Here is a 20,946-nt window from a genome sequence, read left to right on the forward strand (position 1 = left end):
ATTCTGCTTCTGTAGTTGAGAGTGTTACAATAGGTTGCTTCTTTGAAGACCAGCAAATAACTCCTAAACTCATCGTGAAAATACTTCCTGAAGTACTTTTACGATCATCTATATCACCTGCATAGTCGCTATCTGTATAGCCAATCATCTTCGGATCATCTTCTTTCTTGTAGAATACCCCCAAATCAAAAGTTCCTCTCACATAACGAAGTATCCTTCTTACTGCATTGAGATGTTTTTTCGTTTGATGCTCCATGTAACGACTTATCATACTAACCGCATACATGATGTCTGGTCTTGTTGAAGTTAGGTACATCAAACTTCCCACAATTTGTTTGAAGTACCTATGATCAACCTCTCGCCCTTCGACATCCTTGTGCAACTTCAAACCCAATTCTGATGGAGTTCCAAATGTGCGCTCATCCAATTTAAATCTTTCAAGTAATTCTTGAGCATATTTCTTCTGACAGATGAAGTTACTTGCGGGAGTTTGAGTAACTTCTACTCTAAGAAAATATCTCATCAAACCAAGATCTGTCATTTCAAATTCCTTCATCATGCTCTTCTTAACAAATTCAAACATTTCTTCATTATTGCCAGTAAATATTAAATCATCAACATATAAGCAAATAATGATAATGTTACCTCCCTTTTCAGTTTTCAAATACAACGTACGTTCATACGGGCATTTAGTGAATCCTATCTTTTCAAAATGAGAATCAATGCGACTATACCATGTCCTCGGAGCTTGCTTCAAACCGTATAAAGCTTTCTTAAACTTGTATACTTTTTCCTCTTTGCCTTTTTGAACAAAACCTTCTGGTTGCTTCACATATACATCTTCTTGAAGCTCTCCATGTAAGAAGGCCGATTTCACATCAAGTTGATAAATAGGCCAAGATTTCTGTGCTGCAATAGAAATTATGAGCCTAATAGTATCTTGACGTGCCACTGGTGCAAATACCTCCTTATAATCAATTCCATACTTCTGCTTGTATCCTTTTGCAACGAGTCGCACCTTGTACTTATCCACCTCACCGTTTTCATTCAACTTGGTTTTGAAAACCCATTTTACTCCGATTGTTTTCTGTCTCTAGGAAGATCAGTGAGCTCCCAAGTCTTGTTCTTCTCTATGGATTTGATTTCATTGTCCATAGCTTCCTTCCATTTCTTCTCCTTTATCACTTCTTCATAGACAATTGGATAACTATCGATAAAGAATGCAAAATAACCACTATCACTTGATTCATAGTCCATCTCATAATCAATCATCCAATTTGGTCTCTTTCTTGTTCTTGGATTTCTTTGATTATGATCATGATCTTCTTCTACTGGTTCTTCTTGTTGAGCTTGTGATGAGCTCTCTCCATGCTCATAGTGAGGCTGAATAGGGGCTTCAGTTTGTTATTCTTCAAGATCTACAGGAATCTGCTGATTCACGGTGATCTTTTCTTCCCATGTCCAAGTCTTGTTTTCATCAAAGACTACATCACGTTACCACCATCTTCATTGTCAAAGGATCATAGAGCTTGTACGCCTTAGAGGTCTCGCTTACTCCAAGGAACACACACTTCAAACTCTTGTCCTCAAGTTTCTTCCTTTTCTCATCAGGGACGTGTGCATATGCTATGCACCCAAAGATTCTAAAGTGGTCTACTGCAGGTTTTCTTTCACTCCATGCTTCTTGTGGAGTCATATCTCTAACAGAAAAAGTAGGGCTCCGGTTGAGAATCTGAACGGACCACACGATAGCTTCTGGCTAGAATTCCTTCGGGACTTCTCCTTTATTTAGTAAACTTCGAACCATGTTGAGAATGGTCCTGTTTTTCCTTTCAGCCACACCATTTTGTTGTGGTGTATATGTTGTTGTTAACTGCCTCCTTATGCACTTCTCTTCACAAAATTTAATAAACTCGTTCGAGCAGAACTCTCCACCTCTGTCAGTTCTTAAAGCCTTGACTCTTCTTCCAGCTTCCGTCTTCATAGTAGCACAAATTTTTTTAAAGCAATCAAAGGCTTCTGATTTGGCGTACAAGAAATAAGTCCATGTTTTTCGACTAAAATCATCGATGAGGGTAATGAAATATTTCTTGTTACCATTTGATGCTGGAGAGATGGGACCACATATGTCTGAATGAATCAACTCCAAAATTGCTTGAGCTCTTCTTGATTTTCCGGATGGAAAAGAATTTCTTTCATGTTTTGCTATTACACAGCTCTCGCAAATTTCTGTTGGAGGAGTAATATCTGGCAACCCAGTTACCATCTTCTTTGAAGACAACGTCTTTAATCCTTTGAAGTGTAGATGACCATACCTAAAATGCCAAAGTCAGGTGGTATCTTCTTTCTTCACCATCAAACTTTTGGCGACGATATTTAACGTCAACGGATATAGACAGTCGGTGGTCATCTTCATCTTAGCAATCGATCCTCTTTTGGAGTCATAAATCTCACATTCATCATTTTGGAATGTGATCACATACCCCTTTTCTTGTAACTGACCGATACTAAGTAAGTTGGCCTTCAGACCAAGAATCTAAAATATATTAGAAATAGACTCTACAAAGCCATTTCTAGTCTTGATATCTACGGTTCCTTTCCCCATCACTTGGATAGTTGAATTGTTGCCAAGAGAAACCGTAGTATGAAAATTTTCATCCAGAGTTGAGAAGATTTCCTTACAACCTGTTATATGGTTGCTGCATCTAGAGTCTACGACCCATACACCTTGATCTGCAACCTTCATAGCATGGAATGACATTAACAATGTTTCTTCTTCTTGATCTCTTTTCTCCTTTTGGAGCCTGGTATAGCATTCATTTTTGTAATGTCCAAGGCGTCCACATTTGTAGCATTCCACCTTAGACTTGTCAAAGTGTCTCTTGCCTTTATTGTCATAATCGTTTCTGACTAGATTTGTTGACCTGCCAACATCTTCACTTCTTTCTCGACTGCCTCTCCCACGACCTCTGCCTCTTCTTTGCCCTCTACCTCTAGAGCTTGAAGTTTCACTTGGTATGGATATCTTTAAGGCTGTCATCTCCTTTATTGCACTTGTACAATTGAGCCTCTACTCATGTACTAACAGGGAGCTTTGGAGTTCATCTATTTGCATCTCTTCGACACTGTTTGCTTCTTCAATAGAACATACAATGTAATCGAACTTTGGAGTTAGTGATCGCAAAATCTTTTCTACGACTGCAACATCCGTGATTGAATCACCATGCATTCTCATTTTACTTGCAAGACTCATAATCTTGCCAATATAATCATTCACCGTTTCTCCCTTTTGCATTTGGAGAATTTCAAATTCTCTTCTAACTGCTTGAAGTTGAGCACGCTTTACTCTCGTTGAGCCTTGATACTTCCTCCTCATAGAATCCCAAATTTCCTTAGATGTCTTCTTCTGCAGCATTGTTTCCAAGATAGTCCTATCAATGGACTGAAATAAATAGTTCTTGACCTTCAGGTTCTTCAACTTCGATGCTGCCAACAGTTGCTGTTGACCAGCTGAGAGTACCTCGCCTTCATTTGGCTCTTCATAACCCGTCTCCACCATATCAAAAAACTCCTTTGATCTGAGAAAATTTTCCATCAACATCGCCCAATGATTATAGTGACCATCGAACCTCGGGATGGCGGGCTGAACGTAGCTCTCAACTTGTTTTTCTGCTGCCATACTTGCTGCTGCAAGATCGCCCTGATACCAGTTGTTGGTGACAACAAAAAATTGAAGTGAGATTGAGAGGAGAAGTAATTTGAATAATGTAAAGGGAGGTCATTTTATAGGACGGGATTTCATTGCTTCCCGGAGTTGGTTGGAATTTTTGTGGATGAAATTGCTTTCACCTCCTCCTTCTCCGTAGTAACTAAATTCAAATTACTGCTTTTTCTATTATTAGCTTCAACAACCTTAACGTTTCATGAACGTATTTTACTCCTATCGTTACATTTTGTTTTGTGCATTCTTCTTGTATCCTATCTCAAACATATCCTTGAACACATCGTACCGTAATTATTATCATACAATTCACATATTATTACATATATATCACATATAGGAAGCATATCGATCCACAGACAATTCACATATATTAATATATATGACACGTGCAGAACCACAGGGCACGTGTCAACATCAAATATAACCATGTCGATAGTAAGGTCACTTACCTGGCTAGCTTAAGTCGTTGTTCCGTCGTTATCCTTAATGAAAGTCCATTGAAATCCAAGTCAACCTATGTGAGCCCATGATATCAGTTTCAAGTTTGAACTCTATAAAATTATTTCTCTAATTTACATTGGCCATTGTTAAATTCTGATATTTCCTGTTAGACGAAATTGAATGGAGTTCCTTGCTCTGATATTTCCTGTTTTATTTTTTAAATTTTGTTCAACAAATCTTTCCTCAATCTTCCCTCTCCCTCCGTAATTATTTTCACTATAAGGAGATACTATTGGCCAATTTTGTTAATCTATTCTTACTCCCAAATCTTCCTTTTTTTTTTCTTTCTTTCTTTCTTTTCAGTTAACAGTATTATGAATTTTCATCTGTATTTGGTATTATTTCCTTTGTCGATTCATTTGGTTATATTCTTTTTCTATAATTCATATAAAATTATTGACAACCTAAATCATTGCAACAATTCAGGAGATCTAAAATATAATTGGTTGTGATTTCATAAAAGTCATACAAAATTCTTTTCCTTTAATCTCTAACTCAAAACTAAATATTGGTAACCAAATTAATATTACTTAATAAAATAAAAAGAAGATTTAACAACGACTACTGACCTCTTCAAATGACATATCTCTTCGGCCGAACTAGGTTTTGTTGACTTCCGACAATCACGAGGAAATCGTCGATGGAATAAAAACGACCGAAGGAAATTTGTTGGAAGAAAGAAAATAACGGAAGATTAACAGAGAGAAAGTATGCGCTGAAGACCCGATGGATTGTTATTTTCATTCAGTTGACATATTTAAATAACCATTTTATTCTACAATTATCAGTAGGGGCACAAATCTTGCGCCAAAGTTGGCCCAAATGGCTAGCAAAAAATACGCTCTTCCATTATACGGGGAGCGTTAATTCAGATATCCAAAAACCTAAAAGACAACAAACTAATTTTGAATAACCTAAATAAGGAAAAACGATAGCTTGTATCTAACAATCTAAAGCTGTGGTATATCTACCTTATTATTTGAACTCCGATTATTGAGCGTAGTTCTTAAAATTTTACCCACGCCAAGGACTTGGTGAAAATGTTTTCAAGCTGTTCCTCTATTCGGATGAAATCAATCTTGATGAGCTCTCGATCTGTACATTCTCGGATGTAGTGGAATCTGATATTTATGTGCTTGCTCCAGTTGTGCAAAACTGGATTTTTTATTAGGAAGATCGTAGCTTTGTTGTCCACGTATAGCATTGGTGGATCGCCTTCTCTTCCAACGAGTTCTTCCATCAGTCGCACAAGCCAGACCCCCTATGTTGCCGCCGTCGAAGCGGCGATGTATTCTGCTTTGCAGGAAGACAAAGCAACTACCTTTTGTTTTGTTGATTGCCAGCAGATCGCGCCATTTAGAGGAAGTAAATCATCCTGCTGGTACTCTTATGATCATCAACGTCATCAGCCATGTCATTATCACTGTAGCCGATCAACTCAAGCTTCTCCTTTCCTCTCCCTACGTAGTATCTCACACCCCAGCCTCTGGTTCCAGCCACATAGCGTAGGATGCGCTTGACAGCCACAAGATGCTCCTCTCTAGGTGCTTCCACGAATCTACTCACGTATCTAACGAAATAAGCAAGGTCAGGGCGTGTGTTTACCAGATAGCGCAGGCTGCCGACAATGCTGCAGTAATTGATGGTGTCGACTGCCGTCGTAGTGCCGGCCTTCCTTAGTTGGAACTGGGCCTCCATTGGTGTCATTGTAGGGTTACTGTCCGCAAGCCCAGTTGTGTCCAACAGCTTCTTCTCGTACGCACTTTGGCAGATGGTGATGTCGGCAGTACTCTGTTGCACTTTGATGCCGAGGTAGTAGCTGAGCACGTCGTGATCGCTCATCTTGAAGTTCTTTGACATCTCCCTCTTGAATCTTCCAAGGACTTCCATGTCGCCTCCAGTGATTATGAGGTCGTCGACGTACACTCCCACGATCAATCGCTGCTCGTCATGGTCGTGCGTGTACATGCCATACTCAGAGGCACAGCGCTTGAACTTCAGCGACAGTAGGGTACTATCAAGCTTCGCGTTCTAGGCTCGTGGTGCTTGCCGAAGCCCATAGAGTGCCTTGTGCAGGCGCAATACCTTGTCAGGGTTGTTGTTGTCCAAGAAGCCTGGTGGTTGTTGGACATAGACAGTCTCCTTTAGCTCTCCGTTCAGGAACGCGGATTTCAGGAACATGTGGTGGACCTCCCAGGAATGATGTACCCCGATTGCCAGCAATAGGCAGACAAATTCCAGCCTTGCCACTAGCGCGAATACCTCCTCAAAATCCACTCCTTGCTTCTGGACGTAGTTCTTCGCCATCAGACGGGCCTTGTGTTTCACAACTTCTCCCTCTTCATTACACTCAAGTTTGAAGACCCATTTGAGCCCTATGGCTCGGTGTCCCAATGGCATGTCCTCCAGACTCTACGTCTGGTTCTCAGTGATGGATGTCATCTTCTCCTGCATTGCCTTCAGCCAGCACGGGTTCCTTTCTGCTTCGGCGAAGGTGTTTGATTCATCTGTGCTGATGGCATGCAGTTCGGTCACCTCTTGTTCGAGTTCACGCGTCGCAAGTCTAGGGAGACAACCGCCGCTACTAAGAGGCCCACTTTATCAAAAGTCAAGTTGAATAGCTCAAGTGGTTAGAGTGTCAACCTAACATGAAGGCTACATATTAAACAAAATACAACTACCTTAGTTCTGGTTCTATGGCCTTTGTAGCGACATCAAAATCTGAAAAATGATCTTACTTTATCTAATAAAGAAGTAACACATGACTTGAGTATTTAAAAATACTCAGTAAATAGCCCCACTGTTGGAGGTTGGAAATGCAAACACAAACATTATGGTGGGACCTATCTTTTCAGGCTGCGTAGCTTGGAACGTAGGAAGCCTTGTAAGCAGGTTTCAGACTACATTACTTGTAATGTACGAAGCATTTAGTATAGGTTTAAAAATGTATGCAGGGAATGCATGAAGCGTTGGATATAGATCGTCACTTGGAACACATGAACCATTGAATATAGGTTTAGACTGTGTCGCTTAGATCGCACAAAGTCTGGGACACAGATCGTCAGGTTCATATCTTGTACCATAAATCCTAAGGATACTGTCTTAAGGAACAACACGAAAAATAAGAACAAGAACTAAGGACAAGAACCAATAACAAGACTAAGGACAAGGATTAAGAATTAGAACATGGATAAGATCCAAGTTCTCAAAACTAAGAATCTAGACCTTAGATCTAAGACCCTTCGAACAGAACAACGTTAAGAACTTAGAACCCAAGACTAAGATCATGACAAGAACTAAATATTTGTACAAATTCAAATGTGTTGGCTTTTTGGCCCTTAATCTCAAATTGAGTAATTTTAATTAATTAATAAATTGATGATTTGATGATAACAAACCTACCTTCAATTATTAACAATTCTCAGTATTTTGTCACAGTGTAAGGTTGGGAATAACGATTTTAACGTCTTTTTTTGTTCACTCAAATTAAAGCTAAAACGAAGAAGTTTCAGTCAAAATAAAATACCCGACGTGATGATGTGGCGGCAAAATTGATATTATGGACCAATCGAAGTATGACATTTATAACTTTAGTAGAGTAAAGAGTTTTCAATTACTTTTAAATTGAAATAATATTTGAATTATAAAATTATTTTAATTACCTTTATAAAACTTTTCCTTATTTAAATTATAAAATTATTTTAATTACATTTATAAGAGTAGTTTTCTTTACTTTTAAATGGAAAGAATTTATTTGAATTATAAAATTATTTCAATTGCATTTATAATTATTTTAATTAGATTTATAAAACTTTTCAATTACATTTAAATGGTTACTCACCTTATTTTCATTAACATTTTTTTATTATATTATTACATTTAAATATATATATATATATAATAAAAATGAATTTAAAATGTTTTTAATATTTATTTAAAATAATATATATATATATATATAATTAAATAAATGAAACATGTGTCCATAGTTTTTTACGATAAATTTAAAAACGAAATAAATAAATATTATTTTTCGTGGTCCACGTTTCAGTTCACATTTTAGTAGTAGGTATCAATTTCTATTTTTACAACTTAATCACTGTTTAAACTCATCATCGCTTGATATTTTTTAAAACACCCAACACGTACACAACTTTCATAGTTTCCTCAATCTAAACTTTTTTTTAAAAGTGTCCATTGTTGCTCTATACAAAGATTCCAATTTTCTTTCTTCTTTATCTTATTATTGAGAGAGATATCGATTGTATTGTGAGAAAATAGTTGTGAGGTGAACGATCAAATTGTAAATCTACCCTTTCAAAGAGTTGTGTGTGTTTCTACAAAATTTCAGACAATTGTACCAGTTTGATCCTGAGTCGTGGAAAGGATTGAGTTTTCTCTTGAACTCGCAAAAAGAGCGGTGTAGCGGTTGGGCTCTGATCCGAAGAAAGAGTCAAGAAAGATTTATTCAAATTCCCAAGAGACGCTTGGGGAGTGGAGTAGGTCGAGTTTGACTGAACCACCGTAAAACTACGACGGTGTTATATTTTCTAACCCTTTCCTATTTAAATTGTAAATTATTATTAAGTTTTATTGCAATGTATTAAGTTCTTTTGTTATTACAAAAATTTAATCACATTTAAATTATTATATGGTTGAAACCCTATTCATCCCTCTAGAGTTGCCATATCGATCTAACAAAATGGTCTCATGTTTTTGAGGTGACCGAAAGGAACTAACCGAAGAGAAACACAAATTTGGAGCAGGTGCTACAAAGAGCCACACCGTAATTATTTTAATCTTTTAAATTATTTTTTTTATTAGGCCCAATGTACTATTTTAATTTGTAAATATAATATAATTATGTTTTGTTTTAAAGCATAAAATCTTATTGCATTATTTTACTTCGCCGCGTATGTTTTCAAGTAAGTCTTAAGATAGTCTCTGACTTGAGTTAGGAACCTACCTTTTATGAGTAATATACGTGGCTTAACAATTTCTTATAAACTTTGAGTGAACATGCTAGCATCATGTGTGTGGCATAATATATAGAGGCTTCATGCATCATACAAGATTGAGTTTACAACAAGATCCATAGCGTAGAATAATGATAACATAAACATAATATAATAGACATCAAACAATCACAAAACACGACACATTTAGGGGTTACTGTGTACGCCATTCATACTTCATACCGTTCATCCAACCAATTTCATAGCAAAATCATTTACTTGTTGGCCTAAATCAAAATCACTACCCTATCATGATGATACTTTAAAACCTTCTCCTTCCATTCTAGTTCTCATAATTTAGAATTGAAGGTGGAAAATTGGCTCACTTAATTTCCATGAAATAATTTAAACTCTAATTAATTTTCCTCCCATAATCTAAACTTTAACTTTAAATGGCTAACCTAATTTTCATGAAACAATCTAAACTTAACTTCAACTAAATTTATTAAAAATGAGTCATGCTAATCTTAAACACCTCCATAAGTGTCAAAAAAACGACTCTTGAAGATTAAAAAATGTAAGGTTCCAACATATCAAATCCAAGGCGGATCATCCTAGAAGTTGAGCTAGAGCCTTTAAAAAAATGTATTATTCGACTGGCTTCAAATCCCCCAAATGAAATGAAACAGTGTAATTGTTGTGACTCAATAAGCCTAGAGACCTCCCTTTTATACCGACTCCTCACTTTTCCCAAACCTCCCAAATGGGATGAAAATGTATAATTGTTGTGACTCGATAAGCTAAGGTTCGTTTTATATTAGAGTCTGACTCCTCACTTTCCCCATCTAACCGATGTGGAACTTTATTTTATTTTATTTATTGTTTATTAAATATTTATTTTATCTTTAGTTTTTTTTTTTTCTCGTAATTCACGAGTTTATATATATATATATATACACCACTTGTCACAATCGCACTCTTGATGGCAGCGGACTTGCGATTGTGCAGCACTCACTTTCCCACGACAAGTGAGCTAAGCCAATTCGTTTTTGCGTCGCCGACGACCAAGTGACGTATGCTCGAGCCTCTGGCCTTGGTTTTAAGAGAAGGTTTTAGAAAACAAGGGCAGAGAGAGAGATTTTCGAAAGAGAGATTTTTTAAAGAGACTTTATATAAGCAAGCAAGAGAGAAATAACAACAGCTCACAGTATATAACCTTGGGTCTATATATATATGTGTGTATGTATGTATATATATGTATATATACATTGAAATAATTATCTTGTAAGATGCTTATATTCTTTATCAACAAAGTACGACCTTGTGAACAAAATGACTATATAAATAATGCTATATTTTAACATTGTTTTTTGTAATGCACTATTTATTTCTTCTTACCTTAAAAAAAAAAAAAAAAAAGCTATAACTCTTAACTATATTTACTTCGAGAAATTATATATAATTAATTTATTACTATGATGCTAATAGCCTCTCGTTTACTAATATAAATTTATATTATTTAATTTACTAAAAAAGTTTAATATTAATTTATAAATATATTTTAATCGACAAATTAATTAGTCAAAGTATTAATATTTTATTTTAAAGCAATCGAAGTATTAATGTAATATAATTGGTAAACAAATAAATACTAATATAGGCAATTAAGATTAATTTTAATTTTAAGGCTAAGTTTTTAATGTAATTATTTACGTTATCAACTTTACCTTAAAACCATAAGCAACCTATTCTCAAAATAAAATAATAATAAAATAAATGGGTCAAACAAAAAAGCACTAAAAAAATAACACAAATATAATATATATATAAACTAGGGAGCTGAGAGGGACATTATTATGTTAGATACAATTATCAAATATTATATTTTAATACATATAGCTTAAGAGAGACATTTTGAGACCATACATAAAACTATATACCCTAAGTTATTCTCAACTTTAATCTTCGAACACATATAGCTAAGATATTATTCTAAATTCAATTCATATATCTTAGTTTGTTTGGCCGCCACCGCCACTGCTCTTAGTCGGTCGAGGAACACGTCTAACGAGCGATGTCATAAATGTCTCGATACGGTGTGAAAACTGTAGTTCGAGTAATTTAAATTTGGTAAATGCCCAAAGTTCGCCGAGGGATTGGGAGATGGGTAAAATGGAAGAATCCTCACCTAAGCCATCACTTTGACCACGGAACGTTTTTACCTCTTCGGTTGAAACCTCCATTTTTTCTTCTTGTTTTCAGCAAAAACTTGGAACGTTGCTCTCTTGATTCTCTCGTAGTGTTTGTGGAACAAAGGTTTGTGTTAGTCTTGATTGAATGCCTGAAAATATATATAGGCGAATACTAGTTGAATATCGATTCCTTTTCATTTTTCACCAATTGTTTATTGAAGATTCAAACAAAATTCTTCATTTTGATTTGGGCTTAGCAAAACCTCGTTGTTTTTCCTACACCTAACTTGTGAACCATGACTATTTGTTAAATTTATGATACATCTAACGATTATTTTTGTTAGTTTATAGACCATTTGGCCGGTGGTCTCCAAATCAATGGAATTGACCAAAGTTTAGTATTGATTCATTCAAAATAATTGACACTTCGAAAGAGATTCGGTTATTTAATATTTTGATTTCATTTGGTTTGACTCTCACATTTTGGCTATCTCGATTCACACAAGCTCTATGTAAGCTCTACGTAAGCCTTCATTGTTGGGAATCCAACAAAAGATTGTTGGAATAAATTGAGTATGATGTTTGTCTAGTAATCTCAGCTTCTTAAGTTCACGTTCGTAGCGATATTAAGTTGAGTGAGAATTGAGTTACTTACCACTTTTTATAACAGTCTATTGATATTTATGAAAATTAGACTAATTCTGACATCAAATATTAATGTTCATGGATTTAAGTGTATGAAGTTAACGCGTCTTAGGTGGATGAGAAGATAAATGACGTAAATGGGAGTGCTTGTTTTATAGGTTAGACTTAAACGAGTCGCGCTTTATGAGTCTAACCCATATATGGTCAAGGGTTTAGCATGATATTGAACAACAAGCACTACCCAATCCAATGTATTTTCTCTTATAGTTTTTTCTCTATCGACTTTTTTGATTATTAAAATTCCTACCTTAAGTTTAGAAATTGTAGTATAGAGCCAAAAATCGGCGCTCAAAATAAAAGATAATGAAGACTTCATGTAAGGACGCTATTTTCTTATTCATGACAAGGTCGCTAGTGCATGCATGATATGACAACTATGTGCGGGAAAGCCCCTTTAGACATATTATAAACGATGCCATGAACTTAGACTTTTGTAGAATTCATTTCAAGTAAAAATAAACAGAAAATGTAATGAGAATACCTTCAAAACAATGAAAACGCCTTGATCTAACATAAGAGCTATACTTTAAATAGATATGCAGCTACCCTAATTTTGGTTTCATGGTCTTCATTGCAACAATTTCATCCATATAGAGGTATCTTACTTTTACCTTAAAAAAAATAGCACATAGTTTAAGTAATTAAAAATACTCGGTAAGTAGATCCACTATTAGGGTTGAGAAATGTAAATACCATGAGGCAGGGTTGGATGTGTACCTTTGTCCGACTAGTGCACGTTCATGCAGCCGGATGCTACGGAAGGAAAGGGTACGCGTAATAACATGACGAGCATAAATTTCGTAAAGGTACACGTCCGCACTAATTATAACGGAGAAATATCCTAATGCATGTGACAAACCGAATGCATGAGGTCCCCTAACATCAAAACATCGTATATAGTTATAATGCAAGTCATTTCTCAATTATTTCTCTGACATAGTGTCTCTATGAGATATACATACGTGTTATTTGTCATATCTTTCATATTTAACATATAAGACTTTTTAATATCTCATCGACATAGATCTAACGTATCAATGTAGTTTACATAGCGTGACACATGGAGTTCATGTATAGCGGATAACATAGTATATTTTGTAACACTGCATAACATATATCGTAGTAGAAATATAACATAGCACATGTCAAGAAATTATAAAACATGACATACGTAGGGGTTAGCTACTTACTTCGTTGGCCTAAGCTAAAGTCACTAACTTATGCTTTGTTTTACCGTTAACACAATACACAGTTTAGTTCATATAACGGTGTTAATTTAAATCCCTTTTGGTTAAAAAAAAAATCTTAAATTGATCAAAAGGTTGCCAAACTGACCTCAATTGCTTTTGAAAGCTATAATTTGCACCAAAATGGTAAAAATAGTGAAACGGAACTCAAATGAAGCAACTCAAGCCAAATAGTCCTCTGGAACTGTTAGAGTCGAGCTGAGCCAAGCCGAGTCGAGCAACACTAGAATCAGAGAGGCACAGGTCAAAGTTGGGTAAATGGATTAGGTAAATGAGTCGGTCACAGGCAGGCGCACGGGTCAAAGTCAAGTCAAGGTGGTTCGGGGCGTGGGATGTGAGTCGATTCCTGATTGGTTGTGGATTCTTGGGTGAAAATGGTTGGGTCGTCGGGTTCTGGGCTGCGTATGCATGTGGGCTGGGGCGAAGATTGTGGACTGGGTCATAATAATAAAGAAAAACCTTTAACTACTTTCAATTTTTGTTTAATCATTTAAATTTAATTTTAAATGATTTTTAATTGTCTTGTTTTAAGTTCAATTTAATTTTTAAGACCTTGTTTTTATTTGGTTAGATCGATTTGTTATATTTAAAGTAATTATCCCTTAAGTTTAGGATTTAACATCTTTGAGTTTAGTAGGAAGGATAGTTTCGTAATTAAGGAGAAAATATAGAAAATGTAACCGTCTAGTCTGTGTTTAACACAACTTTGTTTTTCCATCTCCACAAAAAATAGCAAATAAAAAAGAATTGATATTTATAACTATGCAACAAATATGGATATCGACCTAAAAACATACCTAGCAATTAATTTTTTTTTTTTGTGGATATTAACCTTAAATCAGCTACCGAAACAGCTTTAACATCTTATTCAACACAAGTTTTTTTTTTTTTTTTTTTTTTTTCTATATAATGAATCAAAATCCAAATAATTAAGCATCAACCAAAGAGATTTGAGTATCTAAAAAGAATGAAGCCTTTAACCAACTTTGGTTTTATCTTATTGTTTACTTTGGAATCAAGCATTATTATTAACACATGTTTTGGATCCAACAAACAAGCTGCAGAGAAAAATTGGTTTTTACAAGAAAGCAAATGGCAAGTGACTATTTACAATTATCAAACAAACTCAGTTTTAAATGCTCATTGCAAGTCAAACGACGATGATTTGAACGAACGCGTTTTGGAAAAGCGAGCCCAATTCAACTGGACCTTCGGAATGAACTTTTGGCATACGACTTTGTTTTGGTGCAATTTTAAAAGTTTGAATGGACATGCTTCATTTGAGGTATTTTGGCCTGAGAAATCACATTGGCTTTCTCAACGATGCGATGCTACAAACTGCATTTGGGCAGCTTTTAATGATGGATTTTACTTAAAAAATACTCATTCCAAGAAGTTAGAATTTATACACCCTTGGACAAAATGAAGTAAAATCTCCCTCACTCATTTTGGACCCACAAAACCTACCTTTTTTTTTTTTCTTTTCTTTCATGTTTGATTGCTTTCACATGTAATAATTTTATGGAGAGTTAGTGAAGTTTCTTTATAGAATTAAGATGGTGTATATTTAAGTCTAATAAAAGTGGGAGGAATCTTTTGAGATTTTATAGTTCTTTGGATGTTTCAAGCTTCAAATCTTGATTTGGCACTTAATGGCCCTAATATTCCCATAACAATATTGTCAAGTTGTTTGCTCCTTACTTCTAAAAGTGAAAAACACCATAGACCAACATGAGTCCTTCCAACATGTCTTTTCCTCACTCACATGTTTTCTACGGAAATTCTTAAGAGGTCTCCCAACATAAAATCTTGGTTAGTAAGTTTTTTTAGTCATCTATACTCTGGGTCACTTTCATTCGCATAAAATCTTGGTTTATTCATGTACTCTATTTTACTCGGGTATCACTCTACACAAAACCCTTTCAGGATAAGAAATACTTGAGGTTTTAAACTTGAAACGGTAACAATTGAAGTAAAAAAGAAAATATGCATAATAATTGGAAAGGGGAAGGTTAAGATTATAAAACAGATATATGCAAACAACTCAAGTCAATTTTCCTTAAAAAGAAATGATGATAAATTGCTTGCAACTTTTTTATATGGAACCAACCAACTGGCACAACATTTTCTTCATAAAAAATATCATTAAAGATTATTTGTCATGCTCGTAAAGAAAGAAAAAAACATGTACAAGGAAAATGATCTTTACAAGACTATGAAAGGGAAGAAACTATGTGAAGACAGAGGGAAGAGATCAAGGAGAAATACCGAAGTAATTCTAATATTAAGACACTTTCGAGGACGCAAATTTCTTCTAGACGTGTATGATGTATGAACAAAATAATAATAATAATAATAATAATAATAATAAATTATTTATGTGTAATTAGACCGTTAGTTTAAATCATTAGGAGTAAGTTTTTATGCATAATTAGGCTTAGCTAGTTTAAATTGAGTTTTATGAAACGTTATGTTGAAAGCATGAAAATATTACGTTATGTCTTGTGAATTGCATGTATAGCATGATATGAATGACATGAAGAACGATAAATAGCATGAAATATAACCCCGGTATAAGCATGAACAATATGATAACTGATATGAGAAATGGTATGATATTAATAAAATGATATGGAGTTATATTTAATAATGTTGAAAATGGAAAAATATTGAGACCTCATGCATTAATGTGTGCTCATGCATTCAGGGATATCCCTATTCCTTCACGACGGTACGAGCGTTTACACCACTTGTCAAAAGAACTACCATTATGTTTTACATAATGCTGCCATGACAACTACTATTTTTAACGGGTATCTGGCATAGAGAGCTACCAAAGCATGCTCGCCCGATAAGGAAAGAGACCTAGGGTATGCGAACCGACTGGTGGGTCCATACTTGCATGTATGGGCCATGTGTAGACTATATGGTACACATCCAAGTTGTCCGTTAGAATAGTATTGTAGGAAAATTGATTGTTATGATAGGTCCCGTCATTGCATTTGCATGTTCTTGCATCATAACTCCGATAGGGGGTCGCTAACTGAATATTCTTAAAACACTCAAGTCTCAAGCTACTACATTTTTTCACATACAGGCAAGGTGCCCTTGTAAGACTAACGAAGGCTTTGCAAACCCGAGATAGTAGCACATGCGTAGGATAGGTTCGCATTTCAAATTTAATAGTATAGGTTAGTATAGATTGAGTTTTATTTGCAATTGACACTAGTATAGTAGTATAGGTTGAGTTATATTTGCATTTAATAAAATATAGTTTAGTAGTATTTATAATTACTAGGCCATTAGTTAGTATAGAGCATTTAATTCAGTAATGTTTTTTCTTTCTTTGTATATGTTTATGAAGTTAATGTGGAATTTATAGTAAGGGTTAATTACGAATTAAATGTCAGGTCAGATGTGTAGTAATTATTTTAGATTAAATAGGGCAATTTAGGATGGAAATCTTTCCTTAGCGCATTTTAAAACCGTGAAGGGTTAAATAGGGCAATTTATGGTGGAAATCTCTCCTTAAAGACTCATCTTAAAACTGTGAAGCAGACGATGATAAATAACGTGTTAAAGTGGACAAAGCGAACAATATTTAGTAGCGATGAATCTAGCTGTTATAGATCTTCTTCTGTTTTTGTGTTAAAACATGTGGTGAAATTTTTTACCATTGGACCACAGCTTTTAAATTTTGATTTTGTTTTGATTATCTCATTCTTATTAATCGTATCTATTTTTCTTCGGGTTTAAATCAACTTGAGAATGCTAATTAAGAAGAAAATATAGAAAATGCATGGGTGGGTTTGTGTTTAACATAAATTGGTTTTCCCATCTCCACCAAAAATAACAAAAGAAAAAGAATTGATATTTATAAGTGTGCAACAAATATGGATATCCAACCTAAAAACATTCATAGCAATTAATTTTTTTTGGGTGGATATTAACCTTAAATTAGCTTCCCAAACATCTTTATCAGCTTGTTCAACACAATTTTTTTTTTCCGCTATATAATGAACCAAAATCCAAATGATTAAACATCAACAAACAGATCTAAAAAAATGATGCCTCTAACTAGTTTGGGTTTCCTTTTATTGTTTGCTTTTGAATCAAGCATTATTATTAACACATGTTTTGCACCAAATGGCAAGTGACTATTTACAATTATCAAACAAACTCAGTTTTACATGCTCATTGCAAGTCAGAAGACGACGATTCGAGTGAACGAGTTTTGGACAAGCGAGCCCAATTCAACTGTTGCTTCAGAATGAACTTTTGACATACGACTTTGTTTTGGTGCAATTTTAACAATTTGAATGGACATGCTTCATTTGAGGTATTTTGGCTAGAGAACTCGCTTTATAGACGATGCGACGCTACAAACTGCATTTGGGTAGCTTTTAATGATGGATTTTACTTAATAAATATTCAATGGAGGAAGTTAGAATTTAAACACCCTTGGAAAAAATGAATTAAAATCTCCCTCACTCATTTTGGTGCCACAAAACCGACTTTTTTTTTTCTTTTCTTTCATGTTTTATTGCTTTCCCATGTAATAATTTTATGGAGAGTTGTGGGGTTTCTTTATATACTAAAGATGTATATTTAAGTCTAATAAAAGTGGGAGGAATCTTTTGGGATTTTATAGTTCTTTGGATGTTGATAATTTAGTTGTGTTTCAAGTTTCTACTTCTAATGGCCCACCGTAGTAGCTTAGCTTCCCTCCTCGCTTCTAAGAGTAAAAAATATCTACACAGACCAACATGAGTTCTTCTAGCATGTCTTTTCCTCACTCATATGTTTGCTAAGAAAATTTTTAAGAGGTCTCCCAACATAAAATTGTTCCAACAAAAGCACACTTAATCTCGAACTTCTTATGGTTAAGCCACCATAAAGGAAAGTACATCTAGTTGATATAGGTAGTAAGTTTCAATTCTTTTTAACCATTTCATAGTCATGTATGCTCTGGGTCAGTTTCAATAGGATATAATCTCGGTTCATTCATGTACTGTCTTTTACTCGGGTATCTTCTACACAAAACCTTTCAGGATAAGGAATATTTGAGGTTTTAAACTTGAAAGGTAACAATTTCCGACAAAAAGAAAATATGTATAATAATTGGAATTGGGAAGGTTAAGATCATAAAAGGGATATATGTAATGAACTCGAGGCAATTTTCCTAAAAAAAAAAAAATAATAATAATGGTCAATTGCAACTTTCTAATATGAAACCAATCATAAACGTGTACAAGGAAAATAATAAAAAAAAATATCTAATGATTATTTGTCATACTCTTAAAGAAAGAAAAAAACATGTACAAGGAAAATGATTTTTACAAGACTTTGAAACAGAAGAAACTATGTGAAGACAGAGGGAAGAAATTAAGGAGAAATACCCAAGTAATTTGAATATTAAGACACTTTTGAGAACGAAAGTTTCTTCTAGACGTGTATGATGTATGAACCAAAAAATATATATATATATTTATGCTAATTAGACATAGTTAGTTTAAATCTTTAGGAGTATATTTTTATCCATAATTAGGCTTAGCTAGTTTAAATTATTAGGAGTATGTTTAAAATTATTTCATGCAAGATTACATGAGACTAACTCCCATAGTAGTTCTAATTTATGATTGTTGGACACCTTAGGCTGAATTAAATTTCAGAGACCAGCGTTAAGTAGCGCTAGCATCAAGAAGTCGTAGTAGCTTCGGCCCAGGCCAATCAAGTAAGTGACTCTACTGTCGTAAGATATAGAAATTGTATGTTGTATTTTGGCACATGCCCGTGGTTTCGCACGTGTCATAATTTGTATGTTGAGACCATTATGATTTAATACATAAATATTATGCAACGTAAATGTTATGTTGTCTTGGATGAATTGATATCTGATATAATGTGAGGTGATATGTTATGCTCGGATTGCATTATGTGACTGGTAAGGTATTTACTGTATGAATTGAGCGCTATGAAACGTTATGTTACATTATGTCTTGTCAATTGCATGTATAGCATGATATGAATGACATGAACTATAAATAGCATGAAATAAACCTCGGTATAAGCACAAACGATATGATAACTGATATGAGAAATGGTATGATATGAATAAAATGACAGCAAGGGTTATATTTAATAATATTGAAAATGAAAAAATATTGGGACCTCATGCATTCAAGGATACCCCTATTCCTTCCCGATGGTACGGGTGCATACACCACTTAGCAAGAGAACTACCATTAAGTTTTATATAATGCTGCCCTGACGGCTACTATTTCTAATGGGTATCCGGCATAGAGAGCTACCAAAGTATGCTCGCCCTACAAGGAAAGAGTCCAGAGGTATGCGAACCGACTAGTGGGTCCATAGTCGCACGTATGGGCCCTGTGCAGAGTATATGGTACACAACCAAGCTGCCCTTTGGATAGTACCGTAGGAAAATTGACTGTTATGATAGGTCTCGTCATTGCATTCGCATGTTCTTGCATAATAACCCTGATAGGGGCTTACTGAGAATTCTTAAAACACTTAAGCCTCGTGCTACTTCATTTTTCACATAAAGGCAAGGTGCCCTATAAGACTGATGGAGGCTTCACAACCCCGAGACCATGACACATGCATAGGATAGGTTTTCACTTCAAATTTAATAGTATAGGTTAGTATAGGTTGAGTTTTATTTGCATTCGACAATAGTATAGGTCAGTATATGTTGAGTTGTATTTGCATTTGACAGTAGTATAGGTGTAACGATTCAAGTTTCTGGAATAAAATAAAATCAAATAAATATAAAATAAATAATTAAATGTTCTCATGAAATCTTCTCGTAAATCGTGGGATTTTCCGCGAGACATTTATTGCCTAATAGAAATATTTTTATTTCTCTAAGTTTTCCTTATTCTAAAAACTTTATACCTAATCAGTCGACCCCTTCCCTCAAAAGAAAACATACAGTTTTTGAAGAGGGAAATCGTAAGACGTACGGAAGGCTTCGAGTTTTTAGTGATGATTTTTTGGTAGAAGCGGAGTAACATCGTGGGCGATGCACAATGAGGAGTGGCAGACGAAACAACAGTAGGGATGAGCGTAAGCGTCGAAGTTTGTTGTAATCGAAAGGAAAAAATCGCGTCTAGGGTTTTTGGTGTCTTTCGAGTAAGGAAGAAGAGGGATTGGATTGGGGCAGGTTCGGGGTCTATGTACCCACAGGCTCACGCCACAAAAATCTCCGTCAACTGCGGCTCCTCTTGGCTTGACTTGGAGTGTGCGTCGGCTCAGCTTGACAGCTTAATTGGTCGGTTCGGTAGCCTGGCTTATCGGCTCAGTATCGCTTTAATATATCGGTTCCTAGATTTTTGGCCATTCTGAAGTCGTTTCTGCCCTTATTTTTACCATCCGAGGTCAGTATGATTCCTAACTGTCAAAGACAGATTGTGTTGGGAGTTTATTTTGATAAATATCAAGAGATTTAGCTAGTTATTATAGGACGTAATTAACCGTTGGAATTAGCTTGTTGTGAGTGACTTTGGCCAAGGTCATCGTGGTAAGTGACTTACTGTTGGAGTTAGCTTATTGTGTGATGTATGATGGTGCATGGCCTGTGGCCCCTGCATGCACCATAT

At 35.0% G+C, this 20,946-nt stretch overlaps 1 protein-coding gene across 1 annotated transcript; it reads right to left on the reverse strand.

Annotated features, from left to right (window-relative positions):
- Positions 1–3,070: 3,070 nt before the first annotated feature.
- LOC147792425 (uncharacterized) lies at positions 3,071–3,679 on the reverse strand. Its single transcript, XM_087124482.1, has one exon. It carries the CDS (start codon positions 3,677–3,679, stop codon positions 3,071–3,073), a length of 609 nt encoding a protein of 202 aa, XP_086980608.1.
- Between the last annotated feature and the right edge of the window lie 17,267 nt (positions 3,680–20,946).

This window comes from Cucurbita pepo, chromosome 6, assembly GCF_057944985.1.
Source record: "Cucurbita pepo subsp. pepo isolate OVF chromosome 6, ASM5794498v1, whole genome shotgun sequence".
Taxonomy (NCBI): Eukaryota; Viridiplantae; Streptophyta; class Magnoliopsida; order Cucurbitales; family Cucurbitaceae; genus Cucurbita; species Cucurbita pepo.

Excerpts from the sequence above, each read along its gene's own strand:
- LOC147792425 (XM_087124482.1), bottom strand. The coding sequence starts at position 3,679 with ATGGCAGCAGAAAAACAAGTTGAGAGCTACGTTCAGCCCGCCATCCCG.